Raw genomic sequence first — 25,500 nt, forward strand, 5'->3', positions numbered from 1 at the left:
CTCCCTTCAAACATAGCCGGGGTATATCTTGATAAGGTGGTCAAGATGGCCACTGCCGTAACAGCACTACAGAACGCTGACCGTATTTTGAAGAGATTAAATGGTGATAGAATAATACATAGGCTATGTAGACTGACACCGTGCTCCGATACGTTGCTATGGAATCGCGTCTCTGACTGCACTGGCTGAGGACGGGGTTACGGATACTGGGCAATGCGCCTTACGACTCTCCGAGTTGTCATCGATCCATCGGAGCCATTATGAATTATACTCAAACTGACTTATTATCACAATGTCCATCTTGGCAGTTACTGCATTGAAAATAAACCCTTGGTCTGCTTTGAGATGGATTATTTTCCCTCACACAATGGATATACAATAGAATTCTATTGTGCAAGGGAAAACCTTTCTGGGCCACCCTGTAGAGTCCCGTCCCCCATTTCCCCCCTTTTTAGAGGGGGTGGGGGGGAAACGGGGGACGAGTTATTCCATGAACCCCAAACATGGTGCTGACGACCGTTATGATTCTCGCGGCATTTCTCTCATGGGTTTGACCCCATACGTTTCAGGTACGTTGCAGGTCAAATGTTTATGCTGCTACCTATTAGTAAAGATAATAACTATTAGTCCCGGCAAATGTGGAAAATATTGACGCTGTTTACTTCTTCGCACATTTTGTACACGTTGTAGTGAGTTTATTGAGGAGGTGCGAATCCAATGGAATCGTGCAGAACTGCCCGGTCCATTCTTGACTCAACAAAATGACACTTTTCTCCGGTAGTATCAAAATCGAGCACCTCTGGACAAGATATTCTGAAAAACCATTTAATACTCTAACATTAGGAAATATACTTAGGTAAAAAATGTTTTTTGTAACTCTACATTTCAAGAGAAATCCCTCCACAAAAACGACAAATTGACATCAATACAGCATGTCCCACAAAAAATATATATTTCCATTTTAGTCTGAACGGGTCAAGGTGTTGCTATAACCAGTAATGAGTATGTTTGATAAGGAGAACAAAATCTGGTGACACTGGCACTTGCAGGACATCCTAATCGATATACATTAAAAAAGATTTTACCCTGAATTATTGAATAAATTGAATTTTTATAGGTCTATCCTTTCCATTCTCGAACAAAAACGATAAAGTGTCCTTGACACGTATAGATCTTCAAGAGAACGTTCATAATTGATTGTACGTCATCGCTGGTGTCATCTCATATCATCGGTAATGTAATAGAAATAAAATCAACCGAGACAGGTCGTGGCGACAATTTGAGTCCTATATAAATTATGAGTCCTGACATAGTCATCATCGACATGGCATCTATCAGCATGGTCCGGCATGGGTAAAAGTTAGGCCTCTTTCCCATTTCCAAGTTGTTTTGATCTACAGAAAAATATCTTTCCATTCTAGTGCTTATTGGGACACTGCTCCCTCAATCATCTTGGGCTGTGAAGATGGCATTGTCCGTGTTCACACTTTCCCTGGGACACTTGATGTTCTCTTCCCAAACAAAGAGAAAACAGAAGGTGAAAAACTAATGGTAAGTTCCGTGGCATTACCAGCTGGTCATGAACACTGGTAGGACCGCTCTGTCAAGGACACCTTAGGACAAACAGATGATGTCCTTAAATGCTTATGCAGTGGTCCTGATTACCAAGATCTTATTGAATAAAAATGGCTAATTCAGCAAGAGAGGGTGCCCAGAGGTCTCCACTATCAGGAAGGTTATAGGCCTAATGTAACCATATTTTACTTTTTAGGTTCATACCTCCCTTGAAACTAAAGGAGGCCCCATTCAGACTGCTGCCATCCATAACGTGACCAAGTTTATCTCCAATGATCTCATTGTTGGTGACTCAAGAGGGATGTTGACCGTATTTTCAAATGGACAGATCCTCAGTCGGCAGACCTTGTCGGACAATAGTATCAGGTGTCTCCAAGTGGAAGAAGATGCTAGTAGGTAGCAGCATTTTACTGTTGACATTGCAATCGGGGGCAGATCCGGGAGCCAGAAAAAATGGGGGGGGGTGTACACTGCATTTCTCATCAAACTTTCTGATCAAATTAAAAGATTTAAACGTTTATTTTGGTTTTCAGCTGGTCATATGTCTATAGTGACTTGTGACAGCCTGGGCCTTGTCAGTGCTTCACTTCCATACAACCCACTGTGGAAACTTCGGCTCAGCGACTTTCCACTAATTAAGGTAAGCATAAAATCCAAACTTGTATATTTTTGGAGCTTGGCATTATCAGAACTGGCGTGAATCAAGAGAAGAAGATTAATTTGATGAAATTTTTCATTTCAGGGTTTGCCTGTCTGCGCCAAGGCCCTGTTGACAGTCTCCCTTCCAAATGCTGCCAGTCAGAAATCAAACTATATCCTCGTGTCTGATCATCAGTGCCATCTATATGTCATTCAACAAGGTACCATTGTGATTATGTTGGATACTCCTGGAGTAGTTACTGCGGTAAGTTAGAGTTTAAAATTTGTCAGGCTTTGGTCAGAAGATCATTAAATACAACACAGCTGCTGAAATCTCAGTGCAAATAACATTACTGGCAATAAGCTGTTATCGGTAGAACAGCTCAACAGGAAATTGAGGTAAGGAGTTTATAAGTGGCCATGATAGGCCCCTCTCTTTGTGTTCCAGTAGGCCCTTGTCATGTTTTGTTGTCTATTTTACTAATCATTTATCTATTTTCCACAGATGTGCCTCGGCAAGTTCCTGGTGAACCTTGAACCTGCAGGACCACCCTTCTCCAACATCGATTCGTCCACAGGAACACAGGTCGCATTGGGGACAGAATCTGGAGGCGTTTATCTCTTCTCTAACTTCGAGGTAAATACAGCAGAACCTCTATTAGCGGACACCTCTCTATTAAGGACAACCTCTCTATTAGGGACACTAGTTTTGATCCCAAAGTGGTTGTTTCCATTCCATTTGACCTCTCTGATCAGGACACCTCTATTAAGGACAGCACTTGTCAGTCCCGAGGGTGTCCTTAATAGAGAGGTTCTACTGTACAGTCGGTGGACAGTGTCATCCAGTGAAGGGGAGAACTTTCTTGATAAGCATGACCTGCTCTTGCGAAAGTGGGCATAAGGGGTCAAAAACAGATATTGAGTTATTGGTATGGACTGATTGTGTACAGAATTGCCTGTTTACATGAGAAACAAGTTGCTTCCATTTATTAACAAAGCCGTCATACCCTAGTGACAGCCAGCGCCGGCTACGGGTAGCCCATTGACTACTGTAACTCTTTCTCCTCTTCAGATTTACCAGGATGAGTATGCTAATACTGAACTACCTATCACCAGCCTGACTGCACTGCCTGCCGCTGAGGGACAGGAGGTGGACTCATTACTCTGTGCTGGACATTTTAATGCACTTTGCATTTTCAATAACGGCAAGGTCCGTGATCTACTTGTTCAACTCAACAATTTATAACACGTTAAATATTATCATACATGATAATTGATTGTGATTAGGTCTTGGCACGTTGCGTTACTATTTGTTAACACATCTTGTTGAAAGACGTCCAGACTGCAAGACCCAAAATCTTTATGTGGTAAGCAAGCTTTCAATTTGTATATTTCTATTTTAGGAGGTAGCCCGACACCAGACCCCAGATTGGGTGACAGCAGTGGTGACCACTGACAGTGGGAAGGTCGAGAGACCCGCCCTGGATAGGAATCCACAGATCATCTATGGATGTCAGGATAAAAGCATTCACTCCATCAAGATCGAGTATACGTGAGTCTCAAGCTTATGCTGACAAGGAATACATTGTCACAACCTGATACAAGACAATTCCATCTTGCTTGAAGCTAGCTTGAGGACATGCCAACTTGGACACTGAAGACATTGTCACAATCTAAAAGAGATGTTTATTGTTACAGTTACTGGGTACTCAGGTCGGGGGCATCCGGGACAGATTTGTAAAGTCTGATTTTGGAACATTTATCCACAATGGAGACAAAAGTAATGGCACATGAAGACAATGTCACAAGCTGGTCGCAAGTGCCCTGGTAATGTTGATACTGTCTTCGTGACTAGTGCTCTCTCAGGCAGACTTGCTCCCTGTGGCATCTGTTCATATGCAACAGAAAGAATGCACCGATTGACTAGGTTTAGTTACCTGTAATTCCAAGTGATTGCTGTTTGTAGCAAGAAGATCAGATTGAGGGAGAGTATGAGGAATGATGCGAAGCATTGTCCCAATTGGCCAACTGCCCAACACCAGTTCTTGAGTGGTGGGCAGCACGGTTCTGGAGATCACATCTTCAAATATAAAGATACAACCTTACATCAATATACCAATGTAAATTATGTTCATAAATGACTATTGTTTACACCAGTCAATAAAATAACATCTGTAGAACTTCATTTTTGTTTTGCTTGAACATGATGAGTAAGACAGCTGGTGGGTTTCAGCCCCATGTCCAAATCAAACAGGGCTATGATCGTGATCCTAGTAGACAGTGCTCTAAGGTCATGATTGAATAGAAGATGCAACTTGTCTTGAGATAGGTGACATCCGCTGTCACAATCATGATCTTGGGACAACTCGTACAGACACTGTTGTCAGTCACAACTACAATATAGAAGAAACTTACAACAGATTGCTCTTGTGATTACAACAAAGGATCTACTCCAGTGTGAACCACATAGAGTTTTATATGCTTCATGGTCCGTTCCAAAAGTTATGGAGACGCAACACAGTCCATGGCACCCACACACATGCCACAAAAGACATGAAACGACCATGTCATTGGACTGGTTGTCATTCTTGCAATAAAGCTAGATCTGATGGGGAACACGTGAGCGTGTCGGGTCATTGAGTTCCACAAGCCACTATTGAGTTGAAACTGTTCTTTCCCGGCAATCCATTAACAACAATTTCAATATGGATTTAATGTCAATTTATTTTTTAAAAGTACAGTAAGCCAGAGCACATCTACAACTTTGACAAGATAATCAGGACATCAGTCTGGTAGATGATTCCCAGGACACGATGGAGGAACAATCACGAGGTGGGTCCCAGTTTGGGGGCAAATTCCATGATGTCAGACAGGGGAGAACTCATGTCAATATTAGCCAACCAGGTCAAATCAACGCGACGAAGAAACATGATATGGCCTGGGACAGCATTCACCAGAACTTTCTCTCATTAACTTCTAAGCTGATATTGATTGATAATTCACAATCAAGTTTTTGTTTGGTCATTTAATGATATCACCTGAAAATCACCATCGCTATCACATTCCATTTCTGCACAATTGTCAAATTATGTGGCACAAATTGTCGTTATTGTGATAGAACCTAGTCCATCGTGAATATCCTAGAGGCTATATCATCAAGTACCCAGTCGATACCACCTAATAAGTTTTCTCCTGTCACAGCACTGCAGTCTTGTATTCGCCAGTGATGTGTCACGTTACTCTCAAGATCTAAAGCCTGAAAAACGAAACAAACTGTCAGTTCAAAGGAAAGAGGTGGGACAAGCCCACAAATATTTTCATGAAAACGAATACCATACCATCTTGATAGATAACTTCATCATTTGTGATGTGAAATAAGGTTGTTTGGGAGTCAATAAAAAGTACTTTAGGAGCCAATTTCAGAGGGGACACCCCCTTCAATAATTTGAAATGGTCAATACGTTTCAATAATTTGAAAGTGAACATTTCACTCTCTGGAGGACCCCCTGACATCTATCATCTATCCACAGTGACCGGGTCGCTGGTGAGACAAGATTAAATGGGTAAGGAACTTACATCTTTTATATCTTCTCCTGACAAAGCTCCTGGTAAATCTTGCTTATTTGCAAAAACAAGGAGAGTAGCACCAGCAAGTCTCTGAAACAAGGACAGATAAAAGGGTGATACTTTTTGCTCTGGTCTGGGATTCGTATTTCAATACAAATGACAAGGCATGATAACAAATTATACTGCTATACTATTATACTTTCTGTTCTATTTAGCATACAGAATAATACTCCTTAAAGACATGCAGAGAATGTGCCTTGAAATGATATTAATTGCAAAAGACAACTTCAGTATGAAACAGACATAATGCATGTTGGTCTTCGTTTTGAAAGCTACATCATACAGTTACTTACTTCTTCTAATAATAATCCATCTAATTCTTTCTTACAATCTTCTAAACGCCTTCTGTCAGCACTGTCCACTACCCATATTAAGCCATCGGTACTCTCAAAATAATTCCTCCAGTATGATCGCAGAGACTTTTGACCTCCAACATCCCAGAAATTTAATTTGAAACTGAAATGATGAAGTCAGATTATCAATTGCATTCTTAGGAAGTCTGATGATGCACAAATATTTCAGTCACAATTATCATGAACTGCCATCATCAAGAAAGAAATGAACTCAATTTGATCAGTATGGAGAAAGGGTCGTGTTGTTTTAATCTGAGATAGATGCTCTTACAAGACCTACCCTCTATGTTCTAATGTTTTGATATTGAATCCTAACGTTGGCGATATGGTGTCAATGTCTTCTCCATTGAATTTCTTGAGAATGGTAGTTTTACCAGCATTGTCTAGCCCTCTGCCGGTTATGAGGTCAAGGTAAATTATGTAAGATTAAGATTAAGCCGCGGTCTTCTTCGACTTCAACCATAACGAAAAGACTCTCTAACTGGGCTGACATGTGAATATGGAAACAGCATCCTTGTTCTCCAAAGATTTTGGCAAAGTCACCACAGCGGGTGCCCGACCCTGGCCTTATTATTTCCAACGGAACTTCTACTTCTGGCAGCATTATTGACATTGTGCCATTTAAAGCACATTACAAAATAAAGGTTGTCAGAGAAAACTCATTACTTTCAAGTGAGGAGAATTTTTTTCTGGGTCAACCTGTCTGTCATAATCATTGGCTCTCTGTCATTTTGTGACAAAAGTATTCAACATATCAATGCAATTGCAAAGCTACTGTTTTACAGATTAAGGTAAGGATACAGCATTAGAAGTCTCATTTCTTTTTCCTTCTGCTTCATCTTCTTTAGAATGGTCAAGAGCCCCATTTTGATGTCTTTGTATGTTGTTTTGGAACTTTTCTGCTCAAAGATCAAAAATGCATTGCGCAATGTACATCTAACGTAAGTGAGATATGTTTGTTTAAGTTTTAACATCCGATAACCAATAAATAATATACCGGACACAATTCATAAGTTATCTATGACATAAACATAGAAAATAGTTACGTCAAATTATTTGTTATTTTCTGAAAAGGTAATTTTGCGACATTTTTATTTCCTGAAACAAAATGGCTGCAAAATCTGACAATTTTGTTCGCTGCTTCGATGTTTCAGACCCACAAAAGCATCCCAAGGGTCACACAATTTATAAAGTTACATTTAAAGTGAGTTTACATTAGGATCCAACTATTGAAACCAAAATAAATAGGTTTTAAAGCGTAATTGTCGAGCTATAGACGAATATGTTGAGGCATCTGGCATTCTGAAATTCTAATTCTAATTCTAATGAAATTTGTAAATTGACCAAGACTTAGAAGAGGGCAAGGAGGATTGTCATTAGTATGCCTTCACTCTTTGCCATCCATACAAGTAGGACTCTGGGTCCATCCGTCAACCCTCTCATCATATTGAAAAAGTTGGCCCATCCCCTCTGCTCCGAGTCCGAGGGACAGGCGACTGATTGACGTTGCTCCACTTGTCTGTTTTACACACAGTTCACAGTGTGCATTTATGATTATTCCAGTCTTTTCGGGAATGTTTGACAAACCATGTCTCCTTTTCTTTCAGAAATTTTCGAAGAAAACAACTGACCTAGTGGAAGAGGTGAGAGCATTACTTTTACGACTTCGACTAGGCCTATATGTACCTGGAGGATAGACCACATTCAAAAGTCGGCCAGGGGGTAATGCTTGGTGCCCTCCCCTTTTCCTTGCTGCCCTTGAAATGTTCCTACACTAAGGCAGTTTTTTCTTCATTAATTTCCTTCTGAAGTGTGCCTTTTTCTCAAAACTAGCAAAAATACCCTTATCTTAAAAAAATGGTGTGTGCTTTTGAAATGAACCATGAGTCTGCATCATCAGTTTAGATTCTGGCAGTAAGAAGAAGAAAGAATGGACGGTAACTGCATGATACACTTTGTGTTTACAGCGATCTAGCAATTTAAGTACATGTATTTCCTTTCCTTTTACTTCAGATTTTGATTTGGAAACGCTACAACGATTTCAAAAAGTTATACAAAATACTCAGTGATTGGCATCGAAAGCTGCAGAAACACGATGACTTTCCTCCCTTTGCTAGAGCCACAGTCTTTGGTAGGTTCATATTTTAGTGCTACAAGAAAAAAGGCTAGGGAATTACTGTAAATAATCATTTGGAATTACTCTTGGACAGCTGTGGCTGTAGAAAAAAATCAATATTTCAAAACTGCAATTCAAAATCGCAATTCAGTTATTGATACATGTACTTTGTATAACAGTATTGTATTTCCCATAACTTATGTTGGAACTGACGTCCTGGGAGTGCATGGAGAGTGTGAGTGTTATGCTCTACCAAATAAAAGATTATATGAAGATTGTCATATCCTTGGCCTTGACTAGTGTTGGACATCTTGGCGGTTTTAGGTTGGTATGTGAGATTATATTTACTTTGAATTTCAATTTCATCGATAGAGCAATCTGTCTGTCTGTGTTGTAGTTGTGACTGACATATTGTGTCTGTCATAAGGAATGTCTGTCATGAAGAGGAAGCAGCCAGTGATTTCAACCTTGTCTGATGCACCTTTCTTCTGTCATGATGATAGAAATGACTCATCAGCTTTCTTTTCTAATAATTTCAGGACGGTTTGAAGATGCTGTGATAGAGGAGAGACGCCACTGTGCCTTTGAAATTCTAGCATTTGCGGGCAGTCATCACCACCTGTACAGGCATCCTGCTTTCCTGAAATTCTTTGAGGTGAATTCTCTAGTTGATATCTTGTTCAGTGTTTCTTTGTTGATGTATAAAATAGGTACATTTCATTGTCATAATTAGAGTCTTTTTAACATTCAAAGGTGGTCTAATTGAAAGAGTGAATTGTCCAGAATGAAATAGTTTGAATAGTTAACATAGTTCCTGTTAATGTGATCAGTTGGTCACACCGGTGCACCATTCTGGGAAGCTTAAGTAAGCTCAACCTTCATAACATCAACCTAAACTCTTGCATGAACTTGGTTTTTTAAAATTTTTCTCTCAGGGAGGTGAAAAAGTTGATCCTAACCGTGAGATTAATAAGATTGAAGTTCTCCTGCCCCAGCGACAACATCTGGCCAGAAGGTACAGCTCCGATTCCCTGACAACCACAGATACTGCATCCACATCAGCTGTAGATGAAAATCCTCCGGAGGAAAACAAGTTAGTATCATAAACACTAAAATACTGTAAACCCCAAAAATTTGTGTGCCTTTTGCATTCAGGTTTGAAAATAATTACAAAGTATATAGCCACGAAAGAGAAAATGCAGAATTACCGGGTAATCTCATTTTAATTCTTGTTTTAGTTTGATGACCAAAATTGTCTACCTAATGACAATTAGTGAATGGTGAATTTGTTGAAATTTTAATCATTTGATGCTTCATTAAGGGTCAGCTTTTTGATTTTATTTCCATCTTTCGTTCATTCCAGGGAGGACGATCTTGGTGGAGTGTGGCAATATCGACAGTCCATGGACAATATAAGTCTCAACTCAAATGAACTTGGAGGCAGCGAGGAAGACACGGACTTCACTGATGAGTCGGCTCTTAGTACGCCACTCCCCGACAGCGACATGTCATTCTTCGATCCAATCATTGAGGCCCCAGAAGCCGGTATGACGGGACAGGAATTCAGTAACACGTGGCTGTTGTCGGCTATGAGCGTTTGTGCCGAACTTGAGGATAAGTCAGCTGAGCCCTCTCCCCAACACCAGCCGATGGATGCACAGATTTTGAGTAGTAAGGATATGATGGCTAAAGAACTTGAAGAGATGCTGTTCATAACTAGAACAACGGAAAATGAGGCAATTGATTCATCAGATTCATCTTTCCAACCTGCTCTTCAGCAACCCCAAGTTTCCGATTCGTCAACTTCTCAAAATCAAAGTGCTTCTAATTCTAAAGTTCTTTCTAAGGCTAAGAATGTTCTGTCTCGGACAATGGAAGTGATAGCTAATCGTAGCCGCGCGGTGTCAGCAGACAGTGTGTCCACCATGGACCTGGGCGGGAGGGAAGACTATATCTACCAAGCAGCCAGCCAGATCTGTTCGGCCCAGGAATGTGAAGCAAATGGGAATTACGAGATGGCGTTTGGCAACTATAAGAATGGTGTGGCAATATTACTTAAGGGCGTGCAAGGTAAGAAAATCTTTATAATTCGGAGGTACACATCTAGAGTATTTGAAAAATCTGGCTCGTCACTATGCTGATACACAGAATGTTGTTGGCTGTAATGTGTTGAAGTATAGAAGGAAATAGAATGCAGTTGATTGTGACTAAACAGCTTAACTCGCAGCCTTGTAGCAGACAAACTTGTGAGAGGAACAGCAGTCCTTGAATGAACTTTGATAGAAGGAAAACTTACATGTTTCAGGTGATGTGAACAAAGCTCGCAGAGAAGCTGTGAGAAAGAAAACAGCCCAGTATCTACTCAAAGCAGAAGATCTCTACAATAGACATCTGAAACCCAAGATAGATGATGAGCATAGATGGGGAGTAAGTGAATTATTGCCCTAAAAGTTTCCTATTTTGTTAAGAAAACCACTTGGCTCTTTGCCTGTATGAACAACACCTTTAAAGTCAACTAAACCCGCCAACTACTAACACTGTGTGTTATTTCAGCATAACAGTAAACTCTCGCCTCCATCGGACCTTGACCCCGGCATAGCCTTTCTCCAAGGACCGACATCAGAATTGAAGAACTACCGAGTGTTGGGTATTGTTGATGATGTCATGCTCGTCTTGGATAAGAATACCGAGAACACTTATGTTATGAAGGTGAGACATTTGAAGTTGGCATACTGTCCTTGGCACAAACATGTTAGAAAGAGTACTACTACTATTAGAGATTTTGTTTTGGTTAAAGGAATTGATACGGAACTGGAGTTATTGGTTGTCTCACCTAATACCACGAAGGTGGAGCTCAAAGTTGGCCTTCAGAAAGGTTTCTGGATAAGGCGTTTTGCAACAGTACAGTTCTACGACAACAGTATATAAGGTGCCATATAAAAACTTAAATTTAACTTTTTACTTGTATAAAATGACCAAGGACGGTAATACTCTGACATTGTGCACTTTCTGCTTTCAGACTTTGGCCAAATCAGCTGGGATCGTGCAACCTTCAAAGAAGAATATCATCCCACCCAATATTCCATACATGGTTCGCCTCTATCGTTTCTACGAGACAGACTGTAGCATCCATTTGCTCCTCCAGCATGCTAGTGGTGGCAAACTCTGGAACTACATCAGTTCCTACTTGAATCAAAATCTAGGTGATGAAAAGAGGGACCGGCAGTTTGAAAACCTGGCGGATAATGTCTACACCGGACATAAAGTCATGGATACAGACACTGATTATCATGACAATATTATGAGTGTTCCAGTTAGCCATGATGACACAGATGGCTCTAGTACGCTTGATATTGAGTGCAGTACCAGTTATGCAGAACTGATGAAAGTCTACAGGTCTGAGAGCGTCAATGAAGGTTTAGATCCGGATGTTCACTTGAAATCGGATACGTCAGATGTCACGTCATCATCCGTGACAACAGTCTCTGGATACAGGACGGAAAGTGTCAAAAGCTCCAACTTTGAGTTGTCACCAGAGACAGGTGAAGTCGTTAAGAAGTCCTCTGGTCCTCAACTACAGAGTTTCTCATCTTTGGATGATGTTTCTTTCTCTAGTGATGCAGCGGGCCTCACCCCCGTCACTCCCCCTGTTGGTGCTAACATGTTTTCAGATATTCTAAGCGGCGCTGCGACTAAACCTGGACTGGAGAATTACAGCATCGCCAGTATTGATAGCGATCGTCGGCATAGTAGCACACCAAGTTGGAATGATTTGGAATCCGGTGATACCTCGGTTCGACAGGTTGAGAGTTCCCCTATTCTCCCCAAGGCTCCCAGTAGAGACATTGACCACCAAGAGGATGTACGTTTGTCTCCTGTTCGTAAGTACAGTTTAGAAGGTTTCTTAGATGACATTCCCGAAAATGACGATATTTGTGATAATATAATTCAGTTAGATAGCGAGGGGCGTGAGGTTAGAAGAAAGGGTAGCTGTGATATCCCTCTGAAGGGTGAAAGTGGTGCTAGTTCTGGTGTCGTTGAACCAGACGATGGTTTACCAAGTACAAAGGAACTGGTATCAAATGCACGGCAGTTGCTTAGGTCTGTTGATGAGACTTTGAAGGGGAAAGATGTTGGCCCTGTTGAGGGTGGCAATCTGGTTGCGGGCAGTCAGGAAAATGAGAACAAAGAAGAAAAACGTGTGTCTACGTTTGATGATGTGTTTGTTGCGAACAAAAGTGATCAATGTGAAGGGGATCTTGTTCCTGATGAGGACAAGATGTCTGAGGACTCGAGTGAACCTTGTATTTACGATTATAGCAAACCTGTTGGTGCTGACAGTGATAGCCTATTATCTGCCGATTCAAACAAATTACTTGCCCAGCCGGAAGAAGAGATGGACCTGGATGCTGGACATTTATCAAGTGATATGGAGTACAAGAAAGTCACCAATGCCATAACTTACAGCTTCTTAGAGGAAAGCGGTAGCACCATGATAGCATCATCACCAAGCGACACACACTCCCGGACTAGTTCTGTTCTAAGAGGACAGGAGGCGCTAATCGTAAAACAAGCCAAACCAAGTAAATTGGAAAGATCTTCCTCTAATGAGAGTGGCGAGAGACGGTTCAGTTTAGGTTCGCTCTCTAAACCTAGGAAGCGCCACTTGTCATCTGTATTTAGTCAGTTGGACCAGGTATCTTCTGTGAGAGATTCCCAGGCGAACCTTCCTGAGTCGTGTGTGCGGCAATGGGGTGCAGAGATCGTATGTGCAATCGACAAGCTTCATTCTCTTGGAATAATGTGCAGGTATGTTGACCTTGTATCATCTAAAAACTTGTTTAACAGTTGCATTCTTTGTTCATATTTATATTCAATCCACACTGTACAGACAGAGAAAATCTGATTTCGCACAATGAACCTTACCAAGTATTTGGACTATACGTGCATGCAATCTTACCAGCCTTGTTCCCCTCCTAAAAGCCACACATTTTTCTTTCAGGGACTTGCGACCTGACAACATTCTACTTGGAGAACGTGGCCATATCTTGTTGACATACTTTAGTTCATGGATCGAGGTTCAGAGGGAGGTGCATGCAGATGCCTTGGAAGGATTATATTGTGCCCCAGGTGAGCAGTATTAGCTGAGGAATGGTTGAAATGCAAGCTTGATACAACTTTGCAAGCCACTCACAGGATTCTTAAAAGTGTGAATAAAGGTTCCATCTCCATCTCTTTGAATAAGGGCCCAATGGTGGCCTGACTGTCATTCTCCCTTTGGAGTGGGCTTCCATCAGGATGGTCCAGTCGGCAGATAAGATTGATAGGTTATAACATTACCTGAACAAGGAGTCCTTTTCAAAGCTTATCTTACCCCATGCCACACTTTGAGTTTTGATTGACTTTCCTTGGTTTGTTCCAGAACTATGGGTTTTCACTGAGTCTGTCTCACCTGCCTGTGACTGGTGGAGCTTTGGTGCTGTACTCTTTGAGTTGTTAACATGCAAGGTAGGATCATTGTCGTGTTGTTCTCTTGCCTTGATGATGCCATGTGGCACATAGGCCATCATTAAAGCTCCCACATCTTCTGGTACTCCACACGTACTTCAATGAAATAACATGTTGTACATGTAAGTAACCTGTTTGATTGTGTTTCAGGCGTTACATTCTTGTCATCCGAGCGGGATCAACTCTCACACCCAGCTCAACATTCCTGATCACGTATCTGCCGAGGGACAATCAATTCTCAAAGAGGTAAGAAACTTTCAAGGAAACCACATGCCTAGGCTCAGAAAGTGGTTAGAGTGTCAGGCTTGTAATCAGGAGGCAGTGGATTTGACTCCCAGGGCGGAAGGATCACCTATTACCTCTACATTGCTTCGGCCTTCGAATGAGATGTAAATAAACCCTGCTAACACCTCTATGGAGGAAAAGATATTCCCTGGAGTATAACAGCTCCAAGTGCTATTGTGAACACTGAAGAAAATGAACATGCCTGGGCTTCTATTGGTGATGTGGTCCCATAAGATTGCAGCTATTTGAGGATGTCTTTCATGCTCGGCTCCCCACCCAATATTTCTTTACCCATCTCATCACAATGTTTTGACCATTTTCAGTTGCTATGCTACCACGCAAATGAGCGACTTGGTTCTGGTATGAGTGGTGCTGATGAGGTGAAAATGCATCCTTTCTTCCATGGCATTAATTGGGCAAACATTTACTCCACCGGCATGTAAGCGTCTACGTGGCCGTCTCTCGGAGGAAGGGATATTCGGAGGAGCCTTCCCTGTTCTGTACTGAAGCGTGGGTGCTCCTCTTGTGATTCTAGACTGCAGTGGATGTGAGAGGAGAGACACATGTTTCTGATGCAATCACAGACAGCTGTTCCCAAACTCTGAGGCCGCGGTATATCAGATCTGGGCTTCTTCAAATGGCACGGACTGTTAGTGTTACAATCTACCCTTTTAATATGCCAAGTTGTGCCTTGCACAGGTTATGGAGTCATAGAACAATCCCTCAGTTAGCTAATCACTACTTAACTACTTAACAAAATCAAAGCTTTAAATGTGCATTGGCATTGGACTACGTGAAACATTGTCAGTTGGTGTAACAGTCATTTTCTAATGTTGAGGTTCTTGTGTACTGCAAATAGAAATTGAATAGCCTAAATGGTCTCCATGCTAGTTTCCACATGTTGTATGTGGCTTCTTTAATTTAACATTATACATGTAAAGGAAAAGTGACACACTCGAGAGAGCCTTGATGTCTGAAGCCTGTACTTGATTCATGTACATATTTATTCTGATGAAAATCACTTGATGTCTATTTGGTATACTTACTTGTTTTTAAATAAAATGACAACTTTTCTGAACAATTGGTATTCTTTATTCTAATCGTCCCTGATGAATCTGTGGTGATATGAATGAAGTATGATATTTGCTTCCAAAAGCATTTTCTAGCCTTGATTCATATCGCCTGACATGACTTGTGACTGTCATAGTGATGTCATTTTCACTGGAGACAATGACTGGATGTTCTGGACATCCTGTCTCCAAGATGGGATCTTCACAAGACGACTACTACTGACCACTCAAAACCTGGACATACTGTCTCCTGGATGTACCTTCAAAGTGCATCAGCCATTACTACTGTCCATGAGACACCTGGACATGCTATCAACAGGATGGGATCTTCATAAGACGGCAACTGCTGTCCTCTAGATGCCTGGACATACTGTCTCCTGGATGTACCTTCAAAGTGCAACAGCCACTACTGCTGTCCTTGAGACACCTGGACATGCTGTCACCAGGATGGAATCTTCAGAAGACAGCAACTGCTGTCCTCTAGATGCCTGGACATACTGTCTCCTGGATGTTACTTCAAAGTGCAACAGCAACTGCTACTGTCCTTGAGACACTTGGATATGCTATCACCAGGATGGGATCTTCATAAGACAACAACTGCTGTCCACTAGATGCCTGGACATACTCTCTCCTGGATGTAACTTCAAAGTGCATCAGCCATTACTACTGTCCATGAGACACCTGGACATGCTATCAACAGGATGGGATCTTCATAAGACAGCAACTGCTGTCCTCTAGATGCCTGGACATACTGTCTCCTGGATGTTACTTCAAAGTGCAACAGCAACTGCTACTGTCCTTGAGACACCTGGACATGCTGTCACGAGGATGGGATCTTCATAAGACAACAACTGCTGTCCTCTTGATGCCTGGACATTTTTCTCCTTTGTGTACCTTCATATTACAAGCATCTACCATTCTCCAGGCACCTGACATCCTATCTGCAGGATATAACATTCATTGTACATCCACCAACCGTCCTTTAATGTCTGGACATCCTACTTCCCGGATGCTTCTTCAATGTATAACAAGAACCGTCCTCTTGACACCTAGACAGCTTTCTCCAGGATGTACCTTCATATTACAACTATGTATCATCCTCTTAGACTCCCATGTCAGGCCATAGTCATCTCAAGCAGTCTTCCAATGTTAGAGCGAGGGATGAGACTGATCAACTGTGTCCTGTGTGTACTGTCCTATAGACAGCTAGCTCTTGGCGATAGTGTATTTGGGAACACTCCATCGTGAAGACAGATTAGTGCTATAGCAATTGGGGGAACATTCCATCTTGAAGACTGATAAGTGCTAGCTAACAAGTTTGACATGACAGAGAGATAGCTTTGGATGGATGATGGTGTTGGGGGAACAAGCTATCACAAAGACAGATCAGTGGTAGCTCTGGGAAATGGTGTAGTAGGGAACAATCCATTTTAAGGACGGATCAGTGCCAGCTAATGTCTATGACATGATAGACAATGGTGTATTCCAGAAACAATCCGTCTTTGAAGACATATCAGTGTCAGCTCTGGTGTACAGGGGAACAATCCATCTTGAAAACAGATGAGTGCTGGCTCTGGGCACTGGTGCATTGGGGAACTATCCATCCTGAAGGCATATTGGTGCCAGCTAGTGACTTGCATTGGACATGAGGGGTGCAAATGACTCTGCTGGTGGGAAAGATGAAATCTCCGATTTTGGTGAACTCGCAAAACGGCATTTCTTCCCTTGACACCTACCAAGGTTACATCACATTTGACATCATCAGAAATCAGCAACAAAACAAGTTCCGAAGACATAAATATTCTTACAAACTGGAATCATTTTTATTTCATGATCAATTAATTTCTCATCCAAAAGGAACAATGATGGAATGTGAGAAGTGGCTATTTACAAAAATTCTTTACAAATTTACAACACATACAAATTTATTTTGACTTCAAGGCAACAACTTGTACTGCCTCAACGAGATTGTGTTACTACAGGTATATTAGTTTTACAAGGTATATCATCAGGTGAGGGTCAAGTAGGATTTTGTTAAACACTGATACATGTATTTGGAAAAGAATTGAAAATTTACAAGATTTTGCAGATTGGTAATCCCCGTCAAGATACTGAGCAGGATCCACTATGAATATACATGATTAATTCAACCTAAAAGGATGTGATCTATTTTATAAATACAAAGCTGGGCTCAGGTGTTAAACAAGCAACTTTGTCACATTAAGACAGTGGCATCAACTTGGCAATAAGTCTAAAAGGACATAACTGAAGGAGATGATGTCAGCGTCAGTGACAAACTTTGCTTTGAAGACCCAGACCCAGTATCATAATATTTGGCAAAAATGACCGTCCTTATAGCAATCAAAGGACAAAGCAACTGCGAGAAGAACTGCCAAATATCACAGGTCAAAATAAATAGCATATATTTACAAAGAGACAAATAAACTTATCACAGAAAACAGACACCGCTGCACAAATATAAAGCAAAGTCTTGTCATTTCTCCAACATCCATCTGGCGATGCACAAATTGACAGACAGTAGGGATGATGCTGTCACCTGTAAACTGTATCAGCCCTTGAGGGACACCTCCACCATGTTAGCAAAGACGATGAAAGCCTCCACTTCTAAGATTACCTGCCTGGCCAGATGGCATTCTGAAGAAGACCATCAAATCTTCAGCCATCTCATTCTCCACCAATCACATGAACAGTTCAACGCCATTTACGTTTTAACTAAGTTGTCGACCCCCCCTCCCCCAATAGTGTCCATGTTCTCCTGGAGTTCCAAGCTCCGGCAAATGTCGCACACTCATGACACCTCAGCAACTGGTGCCACTGACTGTCGAAGTAGTCCACCAGCTATACTCTGCCGCCCCGGGTGAGCAGCCCCGCCTTCTGGAAGGCCTTCAGTCGGAGTACCTGGTTGACTTTCATCATCAGCGTTCCGGTCCTGGAAGAAAGTCAAATATCATCATTAATTCAAAGCACATTAAAAACTCTGACTTTTATTTCGTCTCCAGCAAAAGTATACATTTTTGAAAGTTATCAGTTGAAGATAGACCCCTCCGACATTTCCTTGGCGTGACTTTTTTCAGGAGTAGTAGAAAAGGATGTTCTATTCTATCATCTATTCTTTCAACCACAAAACTACTAATACTTTTTTGGTTCATAAGATTCAGATTAGGAACAACCCGTCACCAGGTGCTTGTACAACAACAACAACAACAACAAAAACATAACAAGTCAACCTGCTTGTTTCAACAACCAAGGCCATTTTGTTCCTTCTCTTGGCTTACAGAACTGAATCCTGTCACCAACATCACGTCATTAAAGGAAAATTGTCAAAATGTATCATCACAATTTCAGATTTCAAACTTGTAATCGGTCTTCATTTTTCCCTACTTTCAAAATCCAAGACCCCTGAACAAAATGGTCCCCGGATTTTAAATGAAAACTACTGAATGATAACTAGGGATATTTGGGTGAAAGGCCTGGCGGTGAAAAGGTTGTTGAAAAGCACCACAAACCAAACTCTCCATGCTGCTGCTCAGTGAGGAATCTTCCTACAATGTGCAGAAAGTACAAAAACAGAATATGAAATGCTGATGCAGAATATCGTTGGTGTAAAGCTAATGGTACGACATGCGAAAAGTGGCACAGGGGTGAAACATTTACATGTAATCATGAAGTGAAGGTAGTGTATGACTTGACCATTGTAAAGAACTCTGAGATGAGAACACGATTGCTGTGAAATGGCAGAATGAGTGAGATAGTCAAGAACATAATTTGAGCCTTACTCTCGCTCTTGCTGGCAACGACATTTTAAGTGGGAAGCAATTCTCTCCAAATTTCACTCAGATAAAGTTTCTTCAATGGTAGAAGTCATACACAACATTGCATGCATTGCACAGTGGTTGACAGATGACATGACAATATTCCTTTCATCAAATTTATCGAGCACTTTACATCCTTATGAATGACATGAGACAATCTCTTTTATACAGTAAGCTACAAATGCTCAATTAGTTTGATGGTGAAGAATATGTGACTCGCTCTACCAAAACTAGGCGCTTGTCGCATCTGAACTTGACAGGTTGATACGGACTTGTTGTTCATTTCCCTATTGTAGACCTTTTGTGAAATCTATTACAAACTGATTTGGTCACATTTCACAAAAGGTCTACAATAGGGAAATGAACAACAAGTCCGTATCAACCTGTCAAGTTCAGATGCGACAAGCGCCTAGTTTTGGTAGAGCGGGTCACATATTTGTTGTGAATGCAGTGGGTGACCATCATAGGTGCATGTTACATACTCCTCATCTGACGTTTCCTGAGATAGAAGTAAGTGATGATGTTAAGCGGGTGTGATGATGGTAAAAATAGGATGAGATATGCATGAAAACGGAATTGGACTTGACATATATGCAAATGACTAACAATTTGAAAGGAAGAACCCATTATAATTGGACTACCATATCACTACTCATTCTGTACAAATACGAAATCTACTTGTACAAGTAGTGTGTATAAGCAACGTGTAAATGCTTGCAGGGGATCCAGCGTCAATTGAAACTAGAGAAACACAATGTACTACCGTACACATACAATGAGGAAGATGAATTCTAATTTACCATCACGTCACATAAATGATTTCCTCTGTTATCTGCACAGAAAAGATAGGAAATCAATGAGGTAGAACCAGGGTAATGGCTTTAGCTCAAAGTGATCATAATGCATCATTAAAGTCTTCAGTATTTTTGAATCATAAAGTTATAGGCAGTAATGCAACTATCAATGTGTATCTTATACCCAAACAAGGGTATACACGCATTGTTGATCTTTTGAGGGTTGATTTTTGACTGTGAGTGGATCTTTGATATTATCCTTCCATCGGCATCAAAATAGCGGGTGTTGATTTTCACACATCAAAATAAAGTCAAAACTCTGACAAAATTGACAGCACATCACTGTCACAATCCAGAAATCCCGGCACTTCACATTGATATTTGCAGAAATGAAAATATGTTACAGACATGCATTATCGTATATCGTGTTCGTTATTTGAATATTGGGACGGGGTTTAAGTAACTCCATGGTAACCAGTATAATTTGTATCAATCATCATGGTGTTAAGGCTCTTGAATTATTCAACAGGGTGATTAAGTCACAATCACAAACAATACACTAGCTCTTCTAGAAATATACTTACGACATTCTGCAAAGCAACAAAATATGAAAATGTGATTGCTCTTTGAAACTACGAAAAGAATTGGATACTCAGCTTTTGAGTTAAAGCTCAGAAAATATAAAGTTAAACTGAAATCAACTGTGATTATGCTACTTGTGAACTATTAGCTAAAATGTGTTACCTTCTAACTTGAAAACCTACACATAGATCTCTATGTTTGTTCATCAATAAGCTTGAATTAAAGTCATCAGAGCAGTGAATTAGACTTTCTATTCTGGCAGGCCTACATTGTATTTTGGCTGTCTGCTTGCAAAAAGAGACTCGATCTCTACATTAGACTTGTAGCCTTCAACAAAGCATGGAAAAGTAGAGCCGGCATTGAACTGAGGGGAAGAATGTACCGTGTACCCAGAGATTGTAGAATATGGAATACTGCGGAAGATTTTGTTCCAACCTCTGCTGACCGCAGCATTCATTCAAAGACAGGAGTAATACAATCACATGAGTGTGTTCAAATAACCCTCTGACATCTTGCCCTGCAGCTGCCAGGACCTACCACCAAAGGTGCAACTAGTATTAGTATATGCACATATATGTTCCTTCCCTAAAAGCCAGTGGGTTAGTGTTGCAATTACTCTGACCAAACAGTCTCTAATAACATATCCTACCTCGTCATCAGACAGATCTTCAATCTGAATCAAGTGCAAGGGATGCGGATAAAATGATGGGAGTGTAATAAATCCTAGAAAAAGTCTGTTTAAAGTTTTCTAAGCTGTCTAAGTACCACAATTAGATGTATGAAAGCCTGCACCCGGGTTGTTGATGTTGAAAACGGCATCACCCCAACCCTACTCTCAACATCTGCAGACTGTGAATGGCAAACTGGACCAGATTCCAATGCACAAGAAGACTGACTTCAACATCTGACTTACCTTCCATTTGATGCCTTCATTCAAGGAGAAGCTGAGAGCGGCGATATGGGATCCAGCGCCAGGTACCGCTGGCAATGAGAAGTCACGCTGTGGTGTGTGCATCTGTTCGAACATTTCAAGTCTCTTCCTCAGCATTTTCTGATATTTCGTCACTGCAAAAGGAAGGAATTCAATGTAGTCTTAAGGTTACAGTTATGCATGCTGAACTCAATGTCATGCTATGGGCTCAGTCCCAAGCCAGTCCTATACTCCAAAAAAAAATTCTTCAAATTGACTAAAAGTTTTGATTTTGAAATTATTTAGACATGCACCCAAATGACTTACATGGCTTCTTGGCTTGATCCTCAGGTGTCTTGTGTACCTTCATAAAGCCAGCCCAGTAAGGCAAGAGGTTCTTAAAGACCAGGTACTGTGCCTCGTCGAACAAGTTTGGGCTGACCTCCTTGCCTGCTGCATATCGCTGAGATAACCTCAGTGTCTTTTGCTGCATGTCGGCAGGTACATCAATCTAAAATGAAAATCACAAAGCAATGTACGGTGAGCTTTTTCTTGATGTTACTGAGAAAGACAGTGGTGATACTTCTGAGAGTCACACCCACAACCTCCTAATCAAGCCAGATGCTCTTATCACTCCCTAGCTTGCCAATACCCTTTCCACACCAAATATCAAAGCATAATCTTACCTGCAAGGTTGGTGGTGTTGCTGAGTCAAGAAAGGTGTCCGCAATGGACTGAACCTTTCTGCGCAGAAGCTCCTCATCAGCATGTACATGGCTACATTCCTACAAAAAGAACAAGTATTAGTTACATCTTCACAAGAGATGACGTTTCTTTGTTCACTCAAATACAAGATGTCCAATGTCACAGAAATCTCACCTTAAACTTCTGCACCTCCAGATAGAAGAAGAGATCCTTATCAAGCTGTGGGAAGCCATCCTCCTCTCCCCACTTGGTGAGGTACTTGTAGAAATAGAACATGGTAATAGTTGGCTGGCCCATCGCAGACTGCTGCAGATTCAGGAGGAACTCGATCTTGTCATCGCGTGATGGCTGGCTCCGACCTCCAGTCTGAAAAATGTCACCAAGGTCAATTTACCAAAACTTCGTTGTCACCTCTAGCTCCCTGTTCTGGCTTACAAAGGACTGCAATCTGAGAGCAGCAAAGAATGAGAGTCAAAGTATCCATGTCTTTATGTTTTGAATTGTTACTTTTAGTGCAACAAAAGCAAGTGCCATCACTTTCACTAAGTTTGTCGAGTCAGAAACCATAATGGCATCTGTTTAGTGAGTTTCTGATCACATGGAAAGTGGAGATCTAATTCTTATTCAGGCAAACCTGCCACATTTTAGAAACAAATGAATATTTCCAAAGAACCTCTGAAAAGGAGATGCAGCTTATCAAAAACCTTACTAAACTCAACAAAGATTTTGTCAACGATTATACATGTACTTTAGTCACAGTATTTGACATCTACTGAAACTAACTGGAATTAGTACACTTAAGTTTGACTCTATTATGCAGGTTTCCTGCTTGGCATATAATCCTATTCAAATCAAAACAGTGCAATGAAAATAACATTGGATCAAACCAAAAGAAAACTTCATTTGACATGCAGTTCATTCATGCCTGCAGTGTGCATCCAAGCCTGCAGTGTGCATCCAAGCCTGCAGTGCATCAAAGAGAACACAAACGAATGCACTGTGATGATCAAGGCTCTTCATTATTGACATTGTTTCTTGTAGTTTTCTGATATCGTAACAAAGATATCAGACACTGACCAAGAAACAAGGTCATCAGTGCCATCCCAAGGACGTTTTCATGACAATTTTTGATTTCTTATGACTGTCATAATATCGTAGCAGCACACTGAGTAATACTTCTTCTTAAGATGAAAAGTCCCAAATTTCACTTGCCCTGCCAACAAAAGATCAAAATGGAAAGAACTTCCCTTTGGACTTTGTCACACCTCCACCACCTATGCTGAGGGAGAGGATACTACGGGATGTCTTCTATTCACAAATTATTTAGTATTTTGATTGTAACATAATTTTATCAATTATTGTTTTAGTAAATGAAAAAGAAAGATTCATTGGACCAGACATACTCTATGACAAGAATGCGGAATCAGATATCCTCTTGCCCCTAGACTGCATGTGAAATTGGGCATACTCTAGACTGCATGTGAAATTGGGCATACTCTAGACTGCATGTGAAATTGGGCATACTCTAGACTGCATACGAAATTGGGCATAAAAATGCGTGCAATGGTTGTACTATCAGGTTGTGTACTATCAGGAAATCAGTGCAGTTATCTTAGTCAACACCTTATTTTATCAACAATAAATCAACTGATCTGAGGCTGTTGTTTCTCTTGTCTCATCACGCAAGTTCAAATTTTAGGAGACAGAGTATGAGTGAGTGCCAGCTCCTCCCGCAAACCAACCCAGGTCCCACAGCCTAGACCTACAACAACAGACCAGTTATTTACTGTTGGCAAAAAGTGGGTTGTTCAAGACGGAAAGTGGACACATCTCCAAGCCACAACTAATCGCAAGGCCATCACTCATTCGGCACAACTACTTGGCTTTGCCTATTACCTTCTTTGCCCGGCCTCTGCGCCGCGACCCCCCAACCGGGGCTTTTAGTGAGGACACGGTTGATTCCTTGAGGGAAGTTAGCAAACACATGCACAATTAGTATGGACAAAACAGGTCAACAGGTACAACATTGTCAATTCATGCAATTTAGAATAATTAGCAATACGGTACTACAAATCATGATAAAGGAAGTCCTTATGTTACTTTGTGCAGGCTATGAAACAGAACATGTGCAGAACAAGAGAGGAGACAGTAATCCCCTGCGAAATTCGACTGGAAATTGTCGGCAAAAGCCGGCAATTTCCACCTAATTCCAAACTATTTTTCCTTGCCAGGAGGCTGGAATTAGCTGGAAATTCCAGAAAATGTCAGGGCTGGAGTTTGGCGGTATTTTGGTAAATGGCAGTGCCAGAAAATGCCAGCTCTGGAAAAAGCTGGCATAACCTGGCATTAGCTGGAACCTAATTTCCAGAGCTGGAATTAGGTGGAAAAAACTGGACCCAGACCTTCCAGCTGATTTACTTATGTCAGGGCTGTCATTTATTGGAAATAGCTGGCATCAGTTGACATTAGCTGGAAATTACAAATTCAGCATGCAACGAGGAATGTCAGGGCTGTCATTTATTGGAAAAAGCTGGCATTAGTTGACATTAGCTGGAAATTACAAATTCAGCATGCAACGAGGAATGTCAGGGCTGTCATTTATTGGAAATAGCTGGCATTAGTTGACATTAGCTGGAAATTTAATATGGAGTATGTGACCTGCTCTACGTTTGAATCGATCAGAGCACTGCACACTAATAAACAGGCGTTTTTTGTCACTCAACAGTGACTATGATTAGAATCGTTGTGATATGCAACAAGAAGATCTCTTGTCGTGGAGTAAAACCAATAATCGCTTAGTTTTGACTTTGCTGATTACAATCTTGTCACACGCACCTGCGATTATCACCACAGACAGGCAATTTTTCACATGCAAACATGATTGCATGTTGATTTTGCTTGATCCCAGGCCGTGCGCTTTCCAATTCTAATTCAATTTTGATGGCATCTGCAATTATAACTGCAAACAAGCAATTTCTGTCACACAGAAATATGATTAAAGGTTGCAGGTTGATTTTGCTTCCAACAGAGGTTGCTAGGATGACCAGTTCTTGTTGCGGGCACCTGAAATTATCTATGCAAACAAGTGATTTATGTCACTTGCAAACATGATTGCTGTGGCATATCAAGTTTTGAGCATATGCCACTGACCTAATCCCTTAGTTTTCTGACACAATCTTGTCACACTGTTAATGTAAATATCATTCTTGGTGTGTGTTGACCATGGACTTACACGAGCATAAGAGGCCCTATCATATAAAACGTAAGATTATTGCTTCACTGAGGCTCCTTGCAGACACCTCTGCCAGGCGGACACTTCCCCATTGCAGATGGTTTAAGTTGCCACATGACCTGGGTTTGAGTGCTCGTCAATGCCGACTGGCGTCGTCAGGGCTCAATGCTCATCCTGGAGACAGCACGTCATTTACATCATAGCTAATTGTGATCAGTTGATACGATGACGTCATTGACAATCACTGACAGGAAAATTTTGCCTCTCGTTT

The 25,500-nt window shown here is 41.1% G+C and overlaps 4 protein-coding genes across 18 annotated transcripts in view; 2 read left to right on the forward strand and 2 right to left on the reverse strand.

Moving 5' to 3' along the window:
* The first annotated feature begins 713 nt into the window (after nucleotides 1-713).
* On the forward strand, nucleotides 714-4,365 carry LOC135485331 (uncharacterized). The gene is made up of 8 exons (XM_064767224.1): nucleotides 714-856; nucleotides 1,422-1,551; nucleotides 1,772-1,967; nucleotides 2,109-2,215; nucleotides 2,318-2,479; nucleotides 2,720-2,851; nucleotides 3,287-3,424; nucleotides 3,618-4,365. Exons 1-8 carry the CDS (start codon nucleotides 762-764, stop codon nucleotides 3,768-3,770), a joined length of 1,113 nt encoding a protein of 370 aa, XP_064623294.1. The 5' UTR covers nucleotides 714-761; the 3' UTR covers nucleotides 3,771-4,365.
* A 555-nt stretch (nucleotides 4,366-4,920) lies between these two features.
* On the reverse strand, nucleotides 4,921-7,123 carry LOC135484748 (ADP-ribosylation factor-like protein 2). The gene is made up of 5 exons (XM_064766420.1): nucleotides 6,996-7,123; nucleotides 6,475-6,585; nucleotides 6,135-6,297; nucleotides 5,791-5,871; nucleotides 4,921-5,470 (listed from the first exon to the last, which is right to left on the reverse strand). Exons 1-5 carry the CDS (start codon nucleotides 7,058-7,060, stop codon nucleotides 5,336-5,338), a joined length of 555 nt encoding a protein of 184 aa, XP_064622490.1. The 5' UTR covers nucleotides 7,061-7,123; the 3' UTR covers nucleotides 4,921-5,335.
* Nucleotides 7,124-7,302: 179 nt separating this feature from the next.
* On the forward strand, nucleotides 7,303-15,173 carry LOC135485314 (ribosomal protein S6 kinase delta-1-like). The gene is made up of 13 exons (XM_064767186.1): nucleotides 7,303-7,398; nucleotides 7,802-7,837; nucleotides 8,208-8,325; nucleotides 8,850-8,965; nucleotides 9,246-9,403; nucleotides 9,674-10,380; nucleotides 10,616-10,737; nucleotides 10,864-11,019; nucleotides 11,330-13,119; nucleotides 13,313-13,440; nucleotides 13,733-13,818; nucleotides 13,969-14,064; nucleotides 14,427-15,173. Exons 1-13 carry the CDS (start codon nucleotides 7,303-7,305, stop codon nucleotides 14,544-14,546), a joined length of 3,729 nt encoding a protein of 1,242 aa, XP_064623256.1. The 3' UTR covers nucleotides 14,547-15,173.
* A 1,801-nt stretch (nucleotides 15,174-16,974) lies between these two features.
* The window catches only part of LOC135485317 (uncharacterized), a 28,764-nt gene continuing 20,238 nt past the window's right edge, over nucleotides 16,975-25,500 (reverse strand). For 8 of the 15 annotated variants that reach the window (XM_064767193.1, XM_064767191.1, XM_064767203.1 and 5 more), the window contains 7 exons: nucleotides 23,894-23,959; nucleotides 22,172-22,363; nucleotides 21,979-22,077; nucleotides 21,620-21,803; nucleotides 21,296-21,447; nucleotides 21,032-21,055; nucleotides 16,975-18,123 (listed from right to left, as the gene is read on the reverse strand). In XM_064767193.1, the coding sequence (XP_064623263.1) occupies nucleotides 17,983-18,123; nucleotides 21,032-21,055; nucleotides 21,296-21,447; nucleotides 21,620-21,803; nucleotides 21,979-22,077; nucleotides 22,172-22,363; nucleotides 23,894-23,959 (858 nt within the window). In that variant the 3' untranslated portion in view covers nucleotides 16,975-17,982. Of the gene's footprint in view, nucleotides 18,124-19,780; nucleotides 19,839-21,031; nucleotides 21,056-21,295; nucleotides 21,448-21,619; nucleotides 21,804-21,978; nucleotides 22,078-22,171; nucleotides 22,364-23,893; nucleotides 23,960-25,500 lie in introns of all 15 variants that reach the window. The other 7 variants (XM_064767199.1, XM_064767195.1, XM_064767198.1 and 4 more) reach the window with 5 other exon arrangements.

This window comes from Lineus longissimus, chromosome 3 (assembly GCF_910592395.1).
Source record: "Lineus longissimus chromosome 3, tnLinLong1.2, whole genome shotgun sequence".
NCBI classification, from domain to species: domain Eukaryota; kingdom Metazoa; phylum Nemertea; class Pilidiophora; order Heteronemertea; family Lineidae; genus Lineus; species Lineus longissimus.